The sequence below is a fragment of the Leptodactylus fuscus genome, chromosome 7 (genome assembly GCF_031893055.1).
Source record: "Leptodactylus fuscus isolate aLepFus1 chromosome 7, aLepFus1.hap2, whole genome shotgun sequence".
Taxonomy (NCBI): domain Eukaryota; kingdom Metazoa; phylum Chordata; class Amphibia; order Anura; family Leptodactylidae; genus Leptodactylus; species Leptodactylus fuscus.
In genome coordinates, this window is record NC_134271.1 from 135,394,060 (window position 1) to 135,414,910 (window position 20,851).

Here is a 20,851-nt window from a genome sequence, read left to right on the forward strand (position 1 = left end):
GGGTTAGGAAGAGATCACCATCAGAAGATTAGTGTAATTGTAACCATGTAGATTTGTCTCTCCATAGGCTTCTATGATCAGTCCTCTTGTTGGAGGTAATTATTATATATTGAGCATAGAATCTATTGATTATGTAGCAGTTGTGAACTTTGAACTCTCTGTCTGTTATCTTCAGTGAATTGGTAGATCCAATTTTGAGGGCATTATATTACTTTACAAGTGAAGGCGCACAATGGCTATGGGATATTAGTAGATTGTTGGTATTGGTAACCAAGTGTTATGTGTTTTGTTTTTTTGACACGTATGCATAAAATTATTAACATGACATCTGTAAACCATAAAACCTTGCAGAACAAATTGTAGAACATTTCCATAGACGTCACCATGGTCTCATATAGCGATAATTATAATCATAACAGGCGTATACCTGCCCCGGGGTCTTCTGACTATTACAGGGATCTTCTTTCTACCTTGTGATTGGTTAGATATCTCTCCTCTACATGTATATAAGACATTCCTGACATGAAGGTTAGCATTCATCTAGGCAAGGAACAATCCTTCTAATATTGTAGAGATATCTCAGCAACATGGCCGAGAAGATTTCCCTCCTTCTCCTCCTTTGTGTAGCCGGACCTGTGACAAGTGTCCCTCTATCTCCACCATTACAGGTAAGATCCATCTATATGTCTACACGACAGCAAGACTCTTACATAAGCTGCGGAGGGATGGGAGACTTATTGTATATTTCTCTGCTATTGGTGGATTATTCTTGGGGACTGAATTTCAATTTCAATCAGACCTGTAAATAGTTTTCTATAACTTACACTCTAATAAGATTAAAATCAAACATCACTGTATTAATAATACTCATTTCATATTTAATAGACTCTTAGACACATTGCTAATTCCTTCTAATTCTTGTCTTCTTTTCAATTTGTCCTTATATCTTCTATGACTTGTCAAAGTTTAAATCTGAAATTATCTTCAGAAATTTTAAGTTATGGAATAGAAAGATTTTTTTTAATTATTGGACATATTTTTAGATTTTTTATTATTAAGTTTTCACATCATATTGCATTTTTTACACTAATTATTCAGTTTATATTTGGAATTTCACTACAGCAAATACTACTTTGTATATTGTATATCACATTTTGTACAGAGATCTGTTTGTGTTGATATTGAATTTTAGTAATGATGACAATTATGTTTTCTATAGATTTCCATTCCAGGATTAGAGGAATATGGTAAGACGTCTACATCTGGTATTTGGGCTATTCTTAGGTGTCCGCACCTCTCATAAGTCTGCAAATGTGACTTCTCAGATTTCATATTTACTGAATATATATTATGTTATTTAGTGAATTCATAAAAAATAATCCACATGATTCACCATATTTATAAAATGTTTTAAATATTTTAAGTATTTAAAAATTATGATTGAATAATAATAATAATAATAGTAATACTAATAATGTTAATAATAATAACAATGTTAATAACAATAATAATGTTTAAATAATATTATTATTATTATTATTATTATTATTATTATTATTATTATTATTATTATTATTATTATTATTATTATTATTATTATTATTCAATCCATACATGGCAGAAAGGCATGAATGCAACAGAGAACATTTGGTAAAATGCTTTACAGTTTAGTTTACTTTCATACACCATTGTATTAATGCTACAAAGTAAGATAAGACGTCCTCAAACTATTGTATGTATAGATGGTGTTAGACATGACTGAATGAAATGGGTTTTTATACTAGTACAAGGACATCAAAGTCTTTGTCCACAATGTTATTAATGTAAATATAATAAGATGAAGATGATTACACAAGGTCCGTTATACTAAGAAACACTGGATCCAAAGTGTTCCAATTGGGAACATGGCGGCCGGGTCTGTCCTATACAGTCTTTACACATAAGATCTTAGAATAAGCCAGTGCCAAGTGCCAATAGCGCGGAAATAAGAAATATTATATATAGGAAGGAAACATTAACTCAGCCATCACTTTCTATCAGGATCCGGTTACGTCACATTCTGAAAATACAAAGAGGGTTCTTTTCTAAATTTCTTCGGGTTTCCAGGACTTGAGAATTCTTCCATATAGATGGACTTTGTAACCTGATCAATATTCTTCTCTAATTTTATAGAAAATACATTAAATATGAATAAGAAAATGGCAACATCTGACCCAGGTAAGATAATGTCATATAATATAATGTGATATAAAGAGAAATGAGATAAGATGAGAGTTAGAATAACTCATAAGATTAGTGACGTTATTGTCTAACCATTGCTTCATCTCTCTGTAATGTCCATGAAGGTGTAATACTAAGAGTAATATATGTGTGATATAGCATTTACAATGGAAATCTTCTTTATTTAGCAAATCCCACAGCCGTATATCATGATGACATGCTGATAAATCCCGGACGCAGTGCTACAACCTGTACAGATTGCTTGTGGCCCAAATCTACAGATGGGACGGTCAATGTGCCCTATGTAGTTTTCTCTAATTATAGTAAGTTTTTGCTCTTTATTTTCTACCTATGGTGGTCATACCAACTGCCCAACACTGGATCACCCTATAAATATTCATGTCACCCCCAGGTTCTTGGCAACTCAGCTTGTTTAACAATTCGATGCAAGAATTTGAGACCCTTACATGTGTAAGGTTTGTACCCCGGACAACGGAGAATGACTACCTCAACATTTTGGATACAGAAGGGTAGGTCCCACTACTCAGACTGCAGATTTGGTGGACTAAAAACTTTGATAGAATCTTAGAAAAGTTATTAGAGAATGATCAAACATGTTATTTCTTCTATATATTCAGGTGTGTAGCGAATGTGGGACGAGTCGGTGGAGGTCAAAGAGTTGGATTGGATGGTGGTTGTATGTACAGAGGAATTATACAACATGAGCTAAACCATGCCCTGGGCTTCTACCATGAACATATGAGGAGTGACCGTGATGACTATGTCACCATCATGTACCAGTACATATCATCAGGTAATGGCCAAAACATACATACATAGTTACATAGTAGATTATTTTGGATTAATACACAGGTCCTTCAAGTATAACTTAGCTGATGCCAATTGACATATGTCAAGGGAAAAAAATTAAAAAGTCACTAGCCTAGGAGTAAAATTATCAATAGTGTTTTCACCAGACACCTTACCCAGTAATTTACTATAAGTACGTAACCATATACTGTATTACTTCAGCTAAAATCCATAACCTTACATTTGCCCACATTAAACTTCATTTGTGAAGTCTCCACCATGCTTCTAGCTTCCGTAGACCCCCCTGTAATATTCTACTATCTACCTGAGTATTTATTACTTTACAGAGTTTAGTATCATCTGCAAATATGGACCCCCCACTATATAAACCGTCTACTAGGTCATGAATAAACATAGTAAATACAAGAGGACTCAATATTAACCCCTGTGGCACCCCACTAGTGACTGTGACCCAATCTTCCCATTATTAAGCACCTTTGTTACCTATAACTGAGCCAGTTGTAAACCCAACAACATTATATTTTCTCCTATACAATCAATGTTGTGGTCATTACGATATCCAATGTAAGAGAAATCTTTTATGTTTCAGATTATGTTTTAAATTTTGCCAAACTGGACACCAATAACCTTGGTCTGGAGTATGACTATGGATCGGTGATGCATTATGACCCGTAAGACTGACATTAATAATAAATACTTAATAATATCTAGATACCATAGAGGACAAAGCTATAATACATCTGATCTATTCTGTTCTATGATGTATCATTTGGTCACATCCTTATGTCTCCTCCTTGTCTCTATCTCTGGCCAGGTGGGCATTCTCTAACACATCAGGACAACCCACTATTGTGACCATCCCCATCGCAAACATCCCAATTGGACAAAGAGATGGACTCAGTGTTCTAGATGTTTCTAAAATCAACAAATTGTATCAATGTGGTAAGTTCTTGCAGGTCTAAAGTTTTCAGAAAGTTGTGTCCAAGATCCATCATCAAACCATAAAAGACCAATAAAGATATTTTTCTAAAATATAAACATGATATTAATTTTTCCCCTTTTAGACCTCTGTGCTAATTTACTGAATGAAGACAATGGGACTCTGACCTCAGCCAACTACCCATCACCCTACCCACATAATACCAACTGTGTATGGCTGATTAGGATGCCATCAAACCAGGTACAGTGATGAAGAACCAGAACTAGTATATCAGGCGTATCCGGTATATCAGGAAGGAGAACTCATATCACTACATGTATACAATCTTCCTCCTGATACATGGGGGTTATCAATAAACCTTCATTCAGCAAATCCACAAGGATTATTGTAACCCTAGCATCAGAAATCCAAATGTAACATGGCGTCATAATACCAATGGCCAAGCAAATTAGCCCCATAGCAATTCAATATGGCAAATCCTTAGCTTATCTATATAAAATCCACAGCAATAGGGCACATTCCGTAAACATTTTATGGGACAGAATTATTAATACCAGTGTGGTGGTTTATGCATCAGATTTCAGTTTTTTTTATTGTTTTTCCTTTTTTAGATTTCCTTGAACTTTACTGCCTTTGATATCCAGTCATCTCCCAATTGTACATCTGACTATATTAGGATTTATGATGGTCCTACTAAGAACTATCCCCTGATTTTGGACAGAACTTGTGGGTCCGGACTGATCCCTCCGATTATTTCTTCTACTAGCCAACTACTGGTGGAGTTTTCTAGTGATGACAGTGATGCTGGGGTCGGCTTCAAAGCTGTATACAGCTCAGGTATAGGATAAAATCCTGTTTGGGTAATAATAATAATAATTGTTGTTGTTTAATAATTAGAGATGAGCGAACAGTAAAATGTCCGAGGTTCGATATTCGTTTTGAGTAGCCCCTCAATATTCGACTACTCGAATCGAATATCGAACCCTATTATACTCTATGAGGGGAAAATGCTCATTTCAGGGGTAGGCAATGTTCAATCAAATTATACTTACCAAGTCTACGAGTGAGGGTCGGGCTGGATCCTCCGAGAAGTCTTCTCCGTGCAGCGTCCCCGCGGCATCTTCTGGCTCTGAATTCACTCTGCCAGGTATCGGGCCTGGGTAGAGCCAACTGCGCATGCCCGCACTACAAGTCGGCATGCGCAGTCGGCTCTGCCCAGGCCCGATGCCTGGCAGAGTGAATTCAGAGCCGGAAGTCACCGCCGGGAAGCTGCACGGAGACTGTATAGCATTCGAATAGCAAGTGGTACTCGAATGAGTACGAGTATTTTGAATACCGTAGTATTCGATCGAATAGGTATTCGGTCGAGTACTACTCACTCATCTCTATTAATAATACAAATGGTTGTGGAGAAATTACATTGATGGCCTCTCCATAAGACAGATAAAACCACTGGAACCTTCATGAACAACACAATAGATCAGATGATTGTTTTTCAGCTGATCATTTGCCACGTTACAGATCAGCCAGATATGACTTGATATGTGACACACTACATACCATGCAATGTAATCTCATGGACTGTGTTAAACTTTGGTTTGCTGAGTCAAATGAATGTGTGTTACATATAAACCCTTTTTATGTACTTTATTCCCTACAATATAATGTATGTTTTTCCCAGTGCAATGTGGAGGAACCTTTTATACACCACAGAGAAACATTACTTCACCTGGATACCCCGTACGCTATTACCCAAACCAGAGATGCATCTACACAATCACGGCCCCTGTTGGGCGCCGGGTAAGGATTTATTTTGTTTTAAGAAGAAGGATTGAAGGATTAAGGAGAAGCAGTGTCAGGGCTCAGAATAACACTCCTGCCTGACACCGCCCTCCTGACAGTACCGAGCCTTAGCCGCTGATCAAGCCCCAAAAATAACTAACTAGATTAGATTTATCGGGAACTGTGGGATCTATAGACAAGTTCCATCTGTGCTAGAATCAGTGGAGAAGCAGCTATTAAACCATGACATGGACTTGATGGTCACGGTGAAAGCTCTTATTTAAATATCATTTTTGAGCTCTTGATTGGACAATTTCCAGCCATAAAATTATCAAAAGGCAAAACAAAAATCAATACGTGAATTCTGATTCCCCACAATACATTGTAATATATTAGAATTTTTTATTCAAATCTGTTGTTATTGAAGCTTTAAATATAACAGATGTGTAATAGAAAAGTTACAATGACATGAAATCATTAGAATTGCGGCAAGTAGCTGGAGAAAAGACAATGGGGAGTAAAAATACAAAAAAAGGAAGCGTAGTGATATCAAATTAGAAGAGGTGGGGGGAGGAAAAAATTGAAAATGATGTGATAACATATGACCAGCAAAGAATAGTGTGATCTAATATACTGTATTGCCATTGTGTTATGATACATTACAATATCTGCTTCTTATCGCTACAGATTTACCTGACCGTCAGTGATTTCCAGGTGGAGTCTTTTATTTACTGTGCATTTGATTATCTAAAGATCCTGGATGGGACCAAGAGACTGGCCCCCCAATGTGGTGAAACTAGAGTAGGTCCCTATACCTCTTCTGGGAACACCTTGCAGCTGTTATTTGTTAGTGACAGCCGAAATGAGTTCCGGGGCTTCCAGGCATCATATAAATTTAGTGAGTATTACAGTCTCTTCTGTATATATCCCTCCCATACATACTGTAGTAAATACATAAGATAATCCTTTAATAGTCCCACAATGGGGAAATTTCAGTGATACAGTTTCATAGATGGTACAGTAGTATATAACAAGAGAAAAACGCATACAAGGTCATGGCAGATAGAGAAATCCTAGGAATCATAGCAACTAAAAAAGAAAGAAACACAGACACACTGCAGGATCATTTAGTTCTCTGTGTGAAGTGATGTTAATAATACAGCCCGACCGTGGTTGGAGGACACGAGGAGTGGGGGTCACAGCATGTAGATATAATAGGCAAAAAACCCCCCGTTTTTTGCAGAGGTGGGGGACATATGCAGCTATCATGATAACATGTGGTAGTTCCTTTGGTAGGTGGTGAGATCTCATGCTCACAGCTGATAGTTCGGTATCTTACATCAGCACTATTGTCCATTAACCACAAAAAAAATAAATGCCCCAAATATCCTTCATCACAAGCCCTCCTCTTCCTTTCTTCTTACCACTGTGTTCTACTGCCCAGAGAGGTCTGAAGCCATCCAGGTAGACAGGGTGCTGCTCTCTTGCCAAGCTTCCATAAACACATGGGTAGGTGGGTGATGGTAGGTTCCCAGGCTGTAACAGAGTCCCACGTGCCCACAGTAAAAGAAAGAAATACCAGTGAGCTGTAGGCATCTTCACACATCAGCAATAGACTCCAAAAATCATCTCCTTGAAAAGAAGAAGTCCACACTTCCATGTAGGTTTCTCCTTCATGCCACATGGTGTCCATGCTGTCCTTAGCTCCTGGGGGGATGGTAACAGGCACATGTGCGCAGGAAAAAACTCCAGGTCTTGAGTCATTGTCCATGATTAACAATAGAAACAAAAGGAACAAAATACTCCACAGGATCTTCCATTCGATTTATAGTTGCTAATTCATAGTACTAGTTTGCTTGGTTACAGGATTCTTGAAGATACAGAGAAAAAAAGAGTGAAAAAGGAAAGATAAAGGTTGCTCCCAGCTTGGAGCTCTGTATCAAGGCAGCCACACAAGGTGGCACCAGGAAGTGTAGGAAGTGTACATGTTGTGTTCTCCAGTTCCTGTAGGCCGTCTGTGTAATGTCTGAGTTGAGAGATGTTCTATGTAACTATCCTGTACTCTATCTAATAGGAGGGGGTCCTGGTGAGCCCCTAAAGGAATTAGATTTTATAAGCCATACAATCCCTATAGTAAATATACCATATAGTAAGAAATGTTACATCTTTTTATGTATTAAGGACATTGTATTACTTTGACAATAACATGGAAGGTAATGTATAGATTGGACGTCCTGTATTTGATCTTCTAATCCATCTTTATGTCTTTCTCTACAGTATAACTGGAGATCACCGCACCCCGGAATACAGATTCATTCAAGCACTCTATTCCGGAGATTATATGAAGATAAATCTCTATAATATTCTTCATTTCCTTCTTCTTTACCAAATCATATAGAATATACATATAATATATAGGAAATAAGTAATGATTTCTGTCCCTTATCTACATTCTAATAAAGTTTCTATTTGCATCATCAATAGTATTATCTTCTGTGTTTAACTGTGACTGCATGGATGTATGGGATAATGTGAGGGTGTGCGGTAATGGCGGCCATGTCAATGTCTGTCTAGCAATGCTGCCTGATGAAGGGGATGATCGAGGGTCACAACTTAGCGTTTTATAATAATGACCATTTTGCTATTCTTTCTGTAGAATATATAATCCTCTTCTCTCACTCTGAAATCTTGTTGTTGCTGGGGAGAGTCATAAAATGACCAGTTTATTGGAACTTGGTAGATGAACACACCTTATTGGTTCCAATTTGGTATAAGTGATAGGTGTTTTCTTCAGGAAGAGAGAAATGAGAATTCTGGCTTAATTTGCAATAAAATGACCTCCATATTATGTGATTAAGACACCTTTTGTCACGTTTTCTTCTGACAAGAGGTCATGGTTTAAGTGGAAAGGGGAATAACTTAGTAGGAATAAGGGTAGTTGCCCAGTTGTATCAATTCATCTCAGGAAGCTGAGGGTCTTTGGAGTCCAGGGGTCACAGTAGCATTATCCATCTTCTTCAGTGTGGCCTACTGAGGAGTAGCAAACTGTTACAGTTATGTGTATATATAAATATTTTTTTAAACTACAGAACCTCTTAGCTGTAGAACACTACAGCGAGGTCCACAGACCCAATGGTGGGCAGCTGTATGTCTGAACTCAATGTGAACTACTGCAAAGACACTGCAGCCTGGATTAATGTGAACTACTGCAAGACACTGCAGCCTGGGCTAAATGTGAACTACTGCAAGACACTGCAGCCTGAACGCAATGTGAACATTGTGCACTGTGCAACACTCCATGTGAACAAGGTGCAACTAAAATCCTGTCAGTTTAGCTCACTGGCCAGGTGCACCAGTACAAGTGAAACACACACGGTTGCCAAGGATTAACACTCACCCCAGGCCAGCAAACACACACTTACACCTGCAACAGCTAGGGGCCACCATGGACGTTTAGAACATTCTCCTGCACACAGCTTGGAGTTACCAGGGGAGTTTGCATGCTCCTGCACACAGCTTGGAGCCATCAAACACCCATGCTCCCGCATACAGCTAGGAGCCATACATGAAGCAGGCAGTAACATAGGCTATCTCAGAGACCAAGCCTACTGCAGCTCCACAAGCTGGAATGGCGTCTACCGCTCCTAGCCCTGGTGTAGAGCTGACAGTTAAGGGCTTACAGGTCTTAACTAACAGCACCCAGATTGAAGCAGAGAAACCCCACACAGAGGCCTAGTCTGACAACCTGCCTGAGTACTGGAGCCTATCCCTGACTACTGTCATTCACTCCGTGGACTTTGAGGAAGTTTTAGACAGTGTGAGCACCCAGCAGGCATCGGCTCACACTATTTAAAAGGAAGTCCCCGCCCAATAGGGGCGGTGGCAATGACCTCACACTCATGCTCAATAGGGGGAAATGGCACTTAGCTTGTGAGCAGCTCCAATACATCTGAGCATGCTCAGTAAGGTGAAAGCTGGATGGTTGGATTGACCCACAGGTGGCGCTGCGGGTCCCAATCCTTTTTTTTTTTTATGTAGATTGTGAGCACCACATAGAGCTCACAATGTATATTTTTTCCCTATCAGTATGTCTTTTTTTTGGAATATGGGATGGAAATCCATGCAAACACGGGGAGAACATACAAACTCCTTGCAGATGGTTTTTTGCCCTTGGTGGGATTTGAACACCAGGACTCCAGCGCTGCAAGGCTGCAGTGCTAACCACTGAGTCACCGTGTGGCCCCTTGTGGCTCACACTTTTTAAAGTGGAGTCCCCGCCCAACAGGGTGGTGGCCATGACCTCACTACTCATGCTCAGTAGGCAAGAAGTGGCACTTAACCTGTGAGCGACTCCAATAGGTCTGAGCATGCTCAGTAGGCCGAAATCTGGACTTACACTCCAGACACCTCACTACATGAGGCCGATGGCGAGGGTTAGATTGACCCGCAGGTGGCGCTGTGCGCTGAGAGTGGACCCTGTGAGACCCAATCCTAACATACAGGCAGATTAATCTTTTGGATCTATCTATAACTAAGGAAGAGTCTGGTCATTTATGGACAGTTGTACATAGGAAGTCCACCGCCACAAATTCCCTATTAGCCTGGGACAGTAGGCACCCGCCATCACTTACAGATGGAATACCAAAGGGACAGTATATATGTGTGCGCAGAAACTGTTCGAGATTGTCTGACTTTCATGTTATGGACAAAGACCTTCAGGGTAGATTCTGAAGTATTATGGATAATGCTAAATTACAATACTTACAATAGTTAATGCTTTTTTTCTCTATATGAGGGTCCAGCCATGGCAGTACTCGCCATGTCCCCCGATGCTATGCATGTAACGGGTCTGTTAAGCACCACACTTCCACACTTCAGTGTGTACACCCCACTTTGGAGTTTGTTTTCATTGTTCCCTGTTCTTACCCTCCCTTCCTTAGCACTGCCTTTAATCTTTTGACCTGACCTCTTTGAGCTTTACTTTATACTTGTTCTTGAGCCTTATTTCCATACCCTTCCATATGTGAGATATTTTCCCACAATGATGACATAAGGCATTCCTACAGTACTATAAATTACAAACTGATATTTATATTCAAGAATCTTATATTATTGCCTACATTTTTTCATTCCCACTATAGCCTATTAGGTCATGCACCTAGACCAAGAGCAGAGATGTAGCTGTTCTGGTCAGAAACACTGCCCCTTTACAGGACCATTCTATGAAAGTAGACTCTTAGAAGGAGGTATATTATTATAATGACTCTCTGCCCACATCCCAGACTTCATATCTGCAGACGAGAAGAGGAAACTCTACATCCTACTGGGAGAAGAAGAGGCCACTGTGGAGATCGCTGCCCAATACGTGTCCAGCTGTCACCAAACAAGAGGAAGATGAGACTCCACGGACTGTTATACCCCAAACCACCCCCCCACCCCCATATAGCGGTCACCAACTAAGAGGAAGATGAGACTCCACGGACTGGTATACCCCAAACCACCACCCCACCCCACCTCCCCATATAGCGGTCACCAACTAAGAGGAAGTTGAGACTCCACGGACTGTTATACCCCAAACCACCCACCCCACCCCACCTCCCCATATAGCGGTCACCAACTAAGAGGAAGATGAGACTCCACGGACTGTTATACCCCAAATCAGCCACCCCACCCCCATACTCTCCCCCTCGACTCCAACTCCCCCCTCCCCCACCCACTTTACTAGCTTTGGCAATGCCAAATATCTATTCGGACGTGCCAATAAAGCCTATTTGATTTGATTTGATAATATGCCAGTTCTATGTCACCTCCTATGACCCCAACAATTCACCAGTTTCCATGAGCTATGTGATCTACTAAGGCAACTTGAATACTATAAGATAGTTTGGTGCGGGGGCTTTAATTTTACTCCCAATGCAGTTTTTAACCGCTCTTCTCACACTGCAGATACATTATCATCCAAAACCAAGGGTGAGGTTTGTAAGGCCTTCTATTCACTTAATATTGTGGACTGCTGCAGTGAGTTTAATGGACAAAGGGGAGGGTACACATCTTTCCCCTGCACACTTCCATTACATTAGAATTGACTTGTGTCCACCACACTGCTTACTAGCTGTTATGGTAAATTGCAAGACCACAATACAAGTAATAGCAGAAGAGACAGCTATCTAAAACTAGCACACCCCTGCGAGCCAACGCAGATCCCGGAAACGACTTAACCAGAGCTCACCGCGTGTCCAGTTGGACTTGTGCTGAATCTGGGAATCTGAATTGTCACCAAACAGATGTACCAATAATAAAAGCACCAACCTCATTCCTTATACAGCTCAATTTAAAATTAAAAACTTTTCCTGCATGCCTCTTGATAACTTGACAACCATTCTTAAAAAAAGTATGACCATGTCCTGGCAACGGCAAGATTTTAGGGTGAGAGAGGGAACATCAAGGGATTCTATATTCTACAGAAAGAAGATTGAAATGGACTCTGGCCAACCAGGCATCTACATGACAGACATGGCTTCCCATTATCACATATATTCACACAGTAGTAAATAAAGAACATAATGATACAATTAGATGATCGATGATACAATTAGAAACTTTATTCGGACGATTTATTTTTTTTAAACAAACCGAGTATTTATGGGACAGAAATAATTTATTAATGCAAATATTTTAATTCTATATGATTTAGTAATGTAGAAAAAAATATAGAACATTATATAGATTTCTCTTCATGTCATTTCCGGAATAAAGTGCTAGAATGAATCTGTATTCCGGGGTGCGGTGATCTCCAGTTATACTGTAGAGAAAGACATAAAGATGGATTAGAAGATCAAATATAGGACATCAATCTATACATTACCTTCCTTGTGATTATCAAAGTAATACAATATCCTTAAACATAAAAATGTTTATATTTTTTACTATATGATGTATGTCCTTATGTGTCCGTATGCATCGCAACGTAAGTCCTGGCTTAAGTGACGTCTCTTCCATCATTGAAGATGGCTGACATCTCTGGGGAGTGAGTGGTGCCAGGGAGAGCTAACTGTGTTTTTTATGTTTGTATCCTCCCCTGGGTCTCCGATTATTATACTCTGGGGTCTGAAAAGACCACAGAGTATAATAATTGTTCATGAGTGGTCCACAATGGGGTATAACACTGTGTTCAGGGGCCACTATGGGGGATAATACTGTGTGCAGGGGCAACTATGGGACATAATACTATGTACAGGGGCCACTAAGGGACATAATACTGGGTTTAGGGGTCACTATGGGACATAATACTGTGTGCAGAGGCCACTATGGGGCATAATACTGTGTGTGTAGGGGCCACTATGGGGCATAATACTGTGTGCAAGGGACACTGTGGGCATAATATTGTGCAGGGGCAATTATGGGACATAATACTTTGTTTAGGGGTCACTATGGGACATAATAGTGTGTGCAGAGGCCACTATGGGGCATAATACTGAGTGCAGGGGCCACTAAGGGACATAATAGTGTGTGCAGGGGCCACTATAGGGCCTAATACTTTGTGCAGGGGCCACTATGGGGCATAATACTGTGTTCAAGGGACACTATGGGCATAATATTGCGCACAGGGGCCACTATGGGGCATAATACTGTGTTCAGGGGCCACTATGGGACATAATAGTGTGTGAAGGGGCCACTATGGGACATAATAATGTGTGCAGGGGCCACTATGGGGCATAATAGTGCATGTGGGGGGAGTTCAGTCATAATAGGAATGTGGGGGGAGGTTGGTTGGGGGGGCAATGTCAAAGGTTCACCAAGGGGCCCCACCATTCCTAGTTATTCCACTGCATGGGAGGGTTATGTAAAGAAGCGACTGTAATACTCACTAAATTTATATGACGCCTGGAAGCCTCGGAGCTCATTTCGGCTGTCACTAACAAATAACAGCTGCAAGGTGTTCCCAGAAGAGGTGTAGGGACCTATTTTCATTTCCCCACAATTTGGGGCCAGCCTTTTAGTCCCATCCAGGATCTTTAGATAATCAAATGCACAGTAAATAAAATACTCCACCTGGAAATCACTGACGGTCAGGTAAATCTGTAGAGATAAGAAGCAGATATTGTAATGTTATCATAACACAATGGTAATACAGAATATTACATCACACTATAACACAATGTTTCATGAAATAAGACATCAGGTACCAAAACTAACTGAGATTGCTGCTCAGGAATGGTTGGAGCTAGAGAGAAAATTCCAACTGTGCTGGAATCATTGTAGCGACACCTACTAACATATGGTAGGAACTTGGATGGATAGTGGTGGGGAAGTGTCCTCTTTAAGTCACAATGTTTTTTTTTCTTGGCAGCCTTAACAATGCAGAGTTGTTTATGACTACCGACTGGTTACTGGGTCTACAAGAAGTTTGTGGTAATCTAAGCCCACCCCCCATTTCATCAATGGTTCCATCCAGCTGTTTTTCTCTCTCCTTTCCTGAAGCTTTCTTCAATAGACAGAACATTGAATATATCTATGAGTCTATCACAGGATTATCAGAAGATCCAACATGGAGACCTGTTTTCTATGACATCAAAGGCAGAATGATTATAATGTACAGACTAAAAAATATCTTGTATCAGTGAAAAAATGAGGAACATTATGAAATGTTGGCACATATTCTAGGGTTCTAGTAGTGGATTTCCGATTAGGCCATAAAGACATCGAGGCAACTAGTGACACCTAAGATCTATTTCTAGAACAATCTAAAGAGATATAATTGTTGGATAGATTCAGTATTTCTGGGATCTAAACTCAAGTCGAAACTAAAAAAATCCTTCTTCTTAAAAAGAAAATAAATCCTTACTCGGCGTCCAACAGGGGCCGTGATTGTGTAGATACATCTCAGTTTGGGGTAATAGCGTACGGGGTATCCAGGTGAAGTAATGGTTCTCTGTGGTGTATAGAAGGTTCCTCCACATTGCACTGGGAAAAAGATACATGTTGTATTGTTTATGAAGGTTCCAATGGTTTCATCCGTCTTATGGAGAGGCCATCAATGAAATAGCAACAATTATTTCTAAGACACAAACAGGACGTTATCCTATACCTGAGCTGTATAAAGCTTTGAAGCCGACCCCAGCAACACTGTCATCACTGGAAAACTCCACCAGTAGTTGGCTAGTAGAAGAAATAATCGGAGGGATCAGTCCGGACCCACAAGTTCTGTCCAAAATCAGGGGATGGTTCTTAGTGGGACCATCATAAATCCTAATATAGTCAGATGTGCAATTGGGTGATGACTGGACATCAAAGGCAGTAAAGTTCAAGGAAACCTAAAAGAATAATTAAAAAATTTATATCCTATCTGTAGAATAAACCACTGTCACTGCTTAGTAAATAATTCATGTATAGTATGGCGATCAATCAGCATTGTAGATTGGGCACTGTCGCCTGATCTCTGCTAAATTATGTTACTTCAACCTCTTCCAGGTATACGTCTTAGTGATCTCTCTCTTGTTCTGCAAGGACGTATCAGTATTTCCTTGCAGTTTGCAGCAGATGCACAAAATCATGCAGCTACTGAAATGGGGAGTCAGCTGTAACTAGAGCCGGAGCTCCTCTAGAGAAAGCAGGGAAGGTTTATGATGAGCTCTGTATACACAGCAATGGGCTCTGCCATGATACAGCCACCTTCTGACCCAGTGGTTACGTGATCCACTGGGATCAGAGTCTCTTAGAGCTTCTGGGTCCTACTGGACCCAGATCAGCTCTATAGTTATGGCCAGGAAGCTGTATTCTTCCCGCAACTGGGGCAAAAAAAAGTGATCAGATGTCCCCAAAGGTCTATTGTGATCTTATAGGGACAGAATGTAAAAAAATAAAGAAAGAAATATATAGAATTAAAGAAAGAAAACAGTAGAAAAGTAAAAAATTTAAAATGAAAATAAAATAAAAAACAAATAAAATAACAAGTCTATAACATGCCCTTATAACAGTTTCTAGCTCCACCAATCCGAAATAAAAATTATTGCAACAGAGCGGGAAAACTATTTTCTAAAGTTTTTTAGTAGTTCTTTGTGATATTAAATAACAGAAATGAAAAGTGAAAAACAGAAACTTTTTCCCTCCACTTTTGTTTATATTTTCCCAGATCTAAAATTCTTTTTTAAAAAAATATGCAAAAATAAAAACAGCATAAAATAAATCCCACTGAAAAAAGGTGCAAAAATTAGTTGAATAGCTCAAATGATAAAAAAAATGTTCTCAAAACCGCATATACAAAAAACTCGAAAATGTGTCTGATCCATAACCAAAAATTGGCTCTGTACTAAAGCGGATAAACAATGAGAACAATAACTCAGAAATATCAACATTCGGCAGAGCCAATTACACATGTCTTGGCCATTTTTCTGTGGCCGCTACATAAGCATACTGCGCATGCAGTTCTATGGAGTAGAGCGCATACTGAGCATGCTAAGTAGCTCTGTATCGGCATCACGTACGCGGCCATATTTCTATGGCCAATACACAAATGAACGAAGTTTTGCGGCTGTAGAAAAGGAAAGGCGTCGCTAGAGAGTCTTCAACAAGGGCAAGGGCTGTTTGAGTGCAGGGGGACTGACCCCTGAGCTGTCTGGAGGCTCATTTGCATACAGAGAAAATCGGGAATATCACCGGAACGGCAGTGCAAAATATAATTCTAAAGGTAGGGGAAGAATAACCTTTCTTAAGGCTATTCTGATGTGGTAGAACTGAAAAAGGGGATTATAATGATGGAATCCCTTTAATGTAGTGATATGAGATCTCCTTCCTGATATACCGGACCCGCCTGATGTACTCGTTCCGGTTCTTCATCACTGTACCTGGTTTGATGGCCTCCTGATCAGCCATACACAGTTGGTATTATGTGGGTAGGATGATGGGTAGTTGGCTGAGGTCAGAGTCCCATTGTCTTCATTCAGTAAATTAGCACAGATGTCTAAAAGGCGGCAAATTAATATCATGTTTATAGTTTAGAAAAATATCTTTATTGGTATCTTATGGTTTGATGATAGATCTTGGACAAAACTTTTTGAAAACTGTAGACCTGCAAGAACTTACCACATTGATACAATTTGTTGATTTTAGAAACATCTAGAACACTGAGTCCATTTCTTTGTCCTATTGGTATGTTTGGGATGGGGATGGTCACAATAGTGGGTTGTCCTGATGTGTTAGAGAATGCCCACCTGGCCAGAGATAGACACAAGGAGGAGACATAAGGATGTGACCGAATGATACATCATAGAACAGAATAAATCAGACATATTACAGCTTTGTCCTCTATTGTATCTAGATATTATGAAGTATTTATTATTAACGTCAGTCTTACGGGTCATAATGCATCACCGATCCATAGTCATACTCCAGACCAAGGTTATTGGTGTCCAGTTTGGCAAAATTGTAAGCAGAACCTAAAAGATAAAAGATTTTTCTTACACTAGATATTAATGATGTCGAGTTCACAACTGTCTCAGTGATATTATATAGAGGGTACTTATTAATGGGGGGTACTCAAATTGAGTCAGAGTCACCAGTCAGTGCCAGAGGGTTCAGTATTGGCAGAGTTCCAGTCACCATGGGGTGCCACAAGGATCATTATTGGAGGGGTCACAGTTATCATTGGGGTCCCATAGGAGTCAGAATTGGACCTTGTCCTTTTTAATGTCTTGATGAATGACCTGGTAGATTTTTTTTTTTCTACTATGAAATTAAAAGTTATGTTTGATTCCGAATTTTTCCTGGAATTTGCCACTGAATTTTATCCTCATTTGATCTGCTAAAAAAATTGTGGCTATTCAATTTTGAAAAAAAAAGATGACTATAGGGAGATCTAGTAACAATGTAATAACATGAAGGGACATCACCAATAAGTTTAGAATCTTTTACTCATGGTGACAATGGAAAGGGGACATCCTGTATGCCAATATGGTGGATGGGAATACATTACTATAAGAGCAGTGAGACTATGGAAGTTAACTCCACCAGAAATCATGATGGTAAATTAATTGTGTAAGTTCAGTATGGGACTGGATCCCATTCGTGAACAAGAAACATATTAAAGATTACATGAAAAGACAAGTAGAGGATTGTATACTGGCTACCAGAGTTGGGAATTTTTTCCCTTTACATGTGGCAATTGGCATCAGTCTCATATTTTTTTTTTTTTTTTGCCTTCCTGTAGGTTCATAAGTAGAAGTTGATTGACCTATAGTGTCATCGAACCTCATCTACTATGTAACTTATGATGTGGGCATTACCTTTTGGTATGTTCTTGTAAATGACGGTGATATAGTCATCACGGTCACTCCTCATATGTTCATGGTAGAACCCCAGGGCATGGTTTAGCTCATGTTGTATAATTCCTCTGTACATACAACCACCGTCCAATCCAACTCTTTGACCTCCACCGACTCGTCCCACATTTGATATACACCTGAATGGAATCATCAGAAAGGATAAGTTTCAGTATTATTTTAGTGCTACAATTGTGGATTACATAGTTTTTCAGTAATATTTTGCTATATTTGACTCATAGATCTATTATAGGGTCATTTTTCAGTTTAAGTATAAGTGGCCACGCAATTCCCAGTCACATCATTGGGGATTTACTAGACATACACTGTACAGTCAGGACTTATTGTTAGGATAGGTCATCCATATTATATCAGTTAGGTTCCACATCTTGTCACCCTCACAGATCAGATGGTAACAGAAACAGGTCCGAGAATTACATGTGGCACAATGTGCACAACTATACACGCCAGAGGTACACAGCACTGTACACAATATAATGTGTCTTTGGTTACTGATAGTAAGTTACCATTCAAGTAAATTGGATTGAGCTGCATCGATCTGGCATCACCAATACTGTGCTCAGCAAGAACAGCTCTGAGCATTATGCTACTCCTGATCAGCTGATATTTGGGGTAACCAGGTGTCTATATTAATATTCAAGTCCTGGGAAAATACCCTTAAATGCTGCCAGTGCTAGAGTTGCATCTTGTAACCACTCCAAATTCTGGCTGGTAGAGACAGGTGATCACCACCTACTTATGACATTAAAGAAGTCTGTCACTGCCCCGAGCTACTGTAAACTGCTCCCATAGTGCTGTAAATGCTGTTACTAAATTTAAAAAAAACATACCTTTAGAGAGGAGCGAACAGTGAAATATTTGAGATTCGATATTCGTTTTGAATAGAGCCTCAATATTTGACTACTCGATCGAATATCGAATCTTATTATAGTCTATGGGAAAAAATGCTTGTTTCAGGGGAAACCACTATTCGACTAAAGGAGAGTCACCAAGTCCACGAATAGCAGGGGGAGAGTGTTTAGGAGGAGCACTGTGCAGTTAAAGCGCACAGACCCCATTACAGTCTATGGGGTCCGTGTGCTTTAACTGCACAGCGCTTGCCGTTGCGCTGATAAAAAGTAAGGTCCCTCGTAACCGCAAGCTGCCAGCCCTCCCAACTAGCAAAGACAAGCCTGCGGCAAATCAACACTGGTTCTGCAGCAGGCTCGTCCTTGCTAGTCGGAAGAGAGCTGGCAGCTTGCTGTTACGAGGGAGCTGACTTTTTCTCATAGGAATGAATTGACCAGCGTTGATTGGCCAGTGTACAGCATTCGGCCAATCAATGCTGGTTCTGCCGGAGGCTTGTCTGTGAGGAGGCGGAGTCTAAGATCGGACCACAATAAAGACTGCTGTGGGCCGATCTTAGACTCTGCCTCCTCACAGACGAGCCAGTGTTGATTGGCCGAATGCTGTACACTGGCCAATCAACGCTGGTCAATTCATTCCTATGAAAAAATGTAAGCTCCCTCGTAACAGCAAGCTGCCTGTTCCTAGCAAGGACAAGCCTGCTGCAGAACCAGCGTTGATTTGCTGAATGCTATACACTGTAAAGCATTTGGCCAATCAACGCTGGTTCTGAATTGAATATTTACTGCGAATAGCTAGTAGTATTCGATTGAGGACGAATATTTCGAATACCATAGTATTTGATCAAATACCTACTCAATCGAATACTACTCGCTCATCTCTACATACCTTTATTATGTTTCAGAACCCCAGCGATACTTAGAAAAAGTGCTTTTATTCTTTATTCAATTGAGGAGCTTGGATCTTCAGCTCCTTTCCCTGAGCAATGTGAATTGATCCTCCCAGTTGATCCTCACATCGCCCAAGGGGAAGAACTGAATGTAGGATCGAAATGTTTAGTGATGATGCAGTAATACTTAGAAATAGAAGAAAACTCCTCTGTGCTCCAAGACCCTCATTTGAATAAAGAACAAAAGCACTTTTCCTACACATCCCTGGGGCTCTGAAACATAAGAAAGGTTTGGATTTCATTTCACTAATAGCATCTAAAGCAATATAGGAGAAATTTAAAGTATCTGGGGCAGTGACAGACTCCTTTTAATACACTGCAGGGTGCAGAAAAGAACAGAACAGTTTGCAGGCAATATTAATTCTATTTAGCTCTTTATCATAATGGTCTAAACCATGAGTGAAATGAATGATAGGGGTATATTAACGTTTCAAAGTTTCTAAAAAAAAATGCTATTAGCCAACCAAAGGTGAAGTCTGAGTAGTAGAACCTACCCTTGTGAAGACATAATTTTGAGGTAGTCGTTCTCCGTTGTCCAGGGTACAAACCTAACACATGTAAGGGTCTCAAATTCTTGGATAGAATTGTTAAACAAGCTGATTTGCCAAGAACCTGGGGGTGACATGAATATTTATAGGGTGATCCAGTGCTGAGCAGTTGGCATGACCACATAGGTATAAAATAAAGAGGAAAAACTCACTATAATTAGAGAAAAATACGTAGGGCACATTGACCGTCCCATCTGTGGATTTGGGCCACAAGCAACGTGTGCAAGTTGTAGCACTGCGTCCGGGATCTATCAGCATGTCATCATCGTGTATGGCCATGGGATTTGCTAAATAAAGAAAATTTACATTTTAAAGGCAATATTATATATTTTTTCATATTATATTTGAATATTATGATATATATATATATATATATATATATATATATATATATATA

At 39.8% G+C, this 20,851-nt stretch overlaps 2 protein-coding genes across 2 annotated transcripts; one reads left to right on the forward strand and one right to left on the reverse strand.

Moving 5' to 3' along the window:
• The first annotated feature begins 2,198 nt into the window (after nt 1-2,198).
• LOC142213379 (embryonic protein UVS.2-like) lies at nt 2,199-8,055 on the forward strand. Its single transcript, XM_075281697.1, has 11 exons — nt 2,199-2,217; nt 2,409-2,543; nt 2,633-2,750; nt 2,859-3,034; nt 3,641-3,722; nt 3,866-3,993; nt 4,116-4,231; nt 4,603-4,828; nt 5,673-5,791; nt 6,461-6,671; nt 8,051-8,055. Exons 1-11 carry the CDS (start codon nt 2,199-2,201, stop codon nt 8,053-8,055), a joined length of 1,335 nt encoding a protein of 444 aa, XP_075137798.1.
• A 5,557-nt stretch (nt 8,056-13,612) lies between these two features.
• LOC142213380 (embryonic protein UVS.2-like) lies at nt 13,613-20,733 on the reverse strand. Its single transcript, XM_075281698.1, has 9 exons — nt 20,607-20,733; nt 20,401-20,518; nt 18,055-18,230; nt 17,127-17,208; nt 16,856-16,983; nt 16,618-16,733; nt 14,862-15,087; nt 14,619-14,737; nt 13,613-13,852 (listed from the first exon to the last, which is right to left on the reverse strand). The coding sequence occupies exons 1-9, from the start codon at nt 20,731-20,733 to the stop codon at nt 13,613-13,615; spliced, it is 1,332 nt and encodes a 443-aa protein (XP_075137799.1).
• Nucleotides 20,734-20,851: the final 118 nt, after the last annotated feature.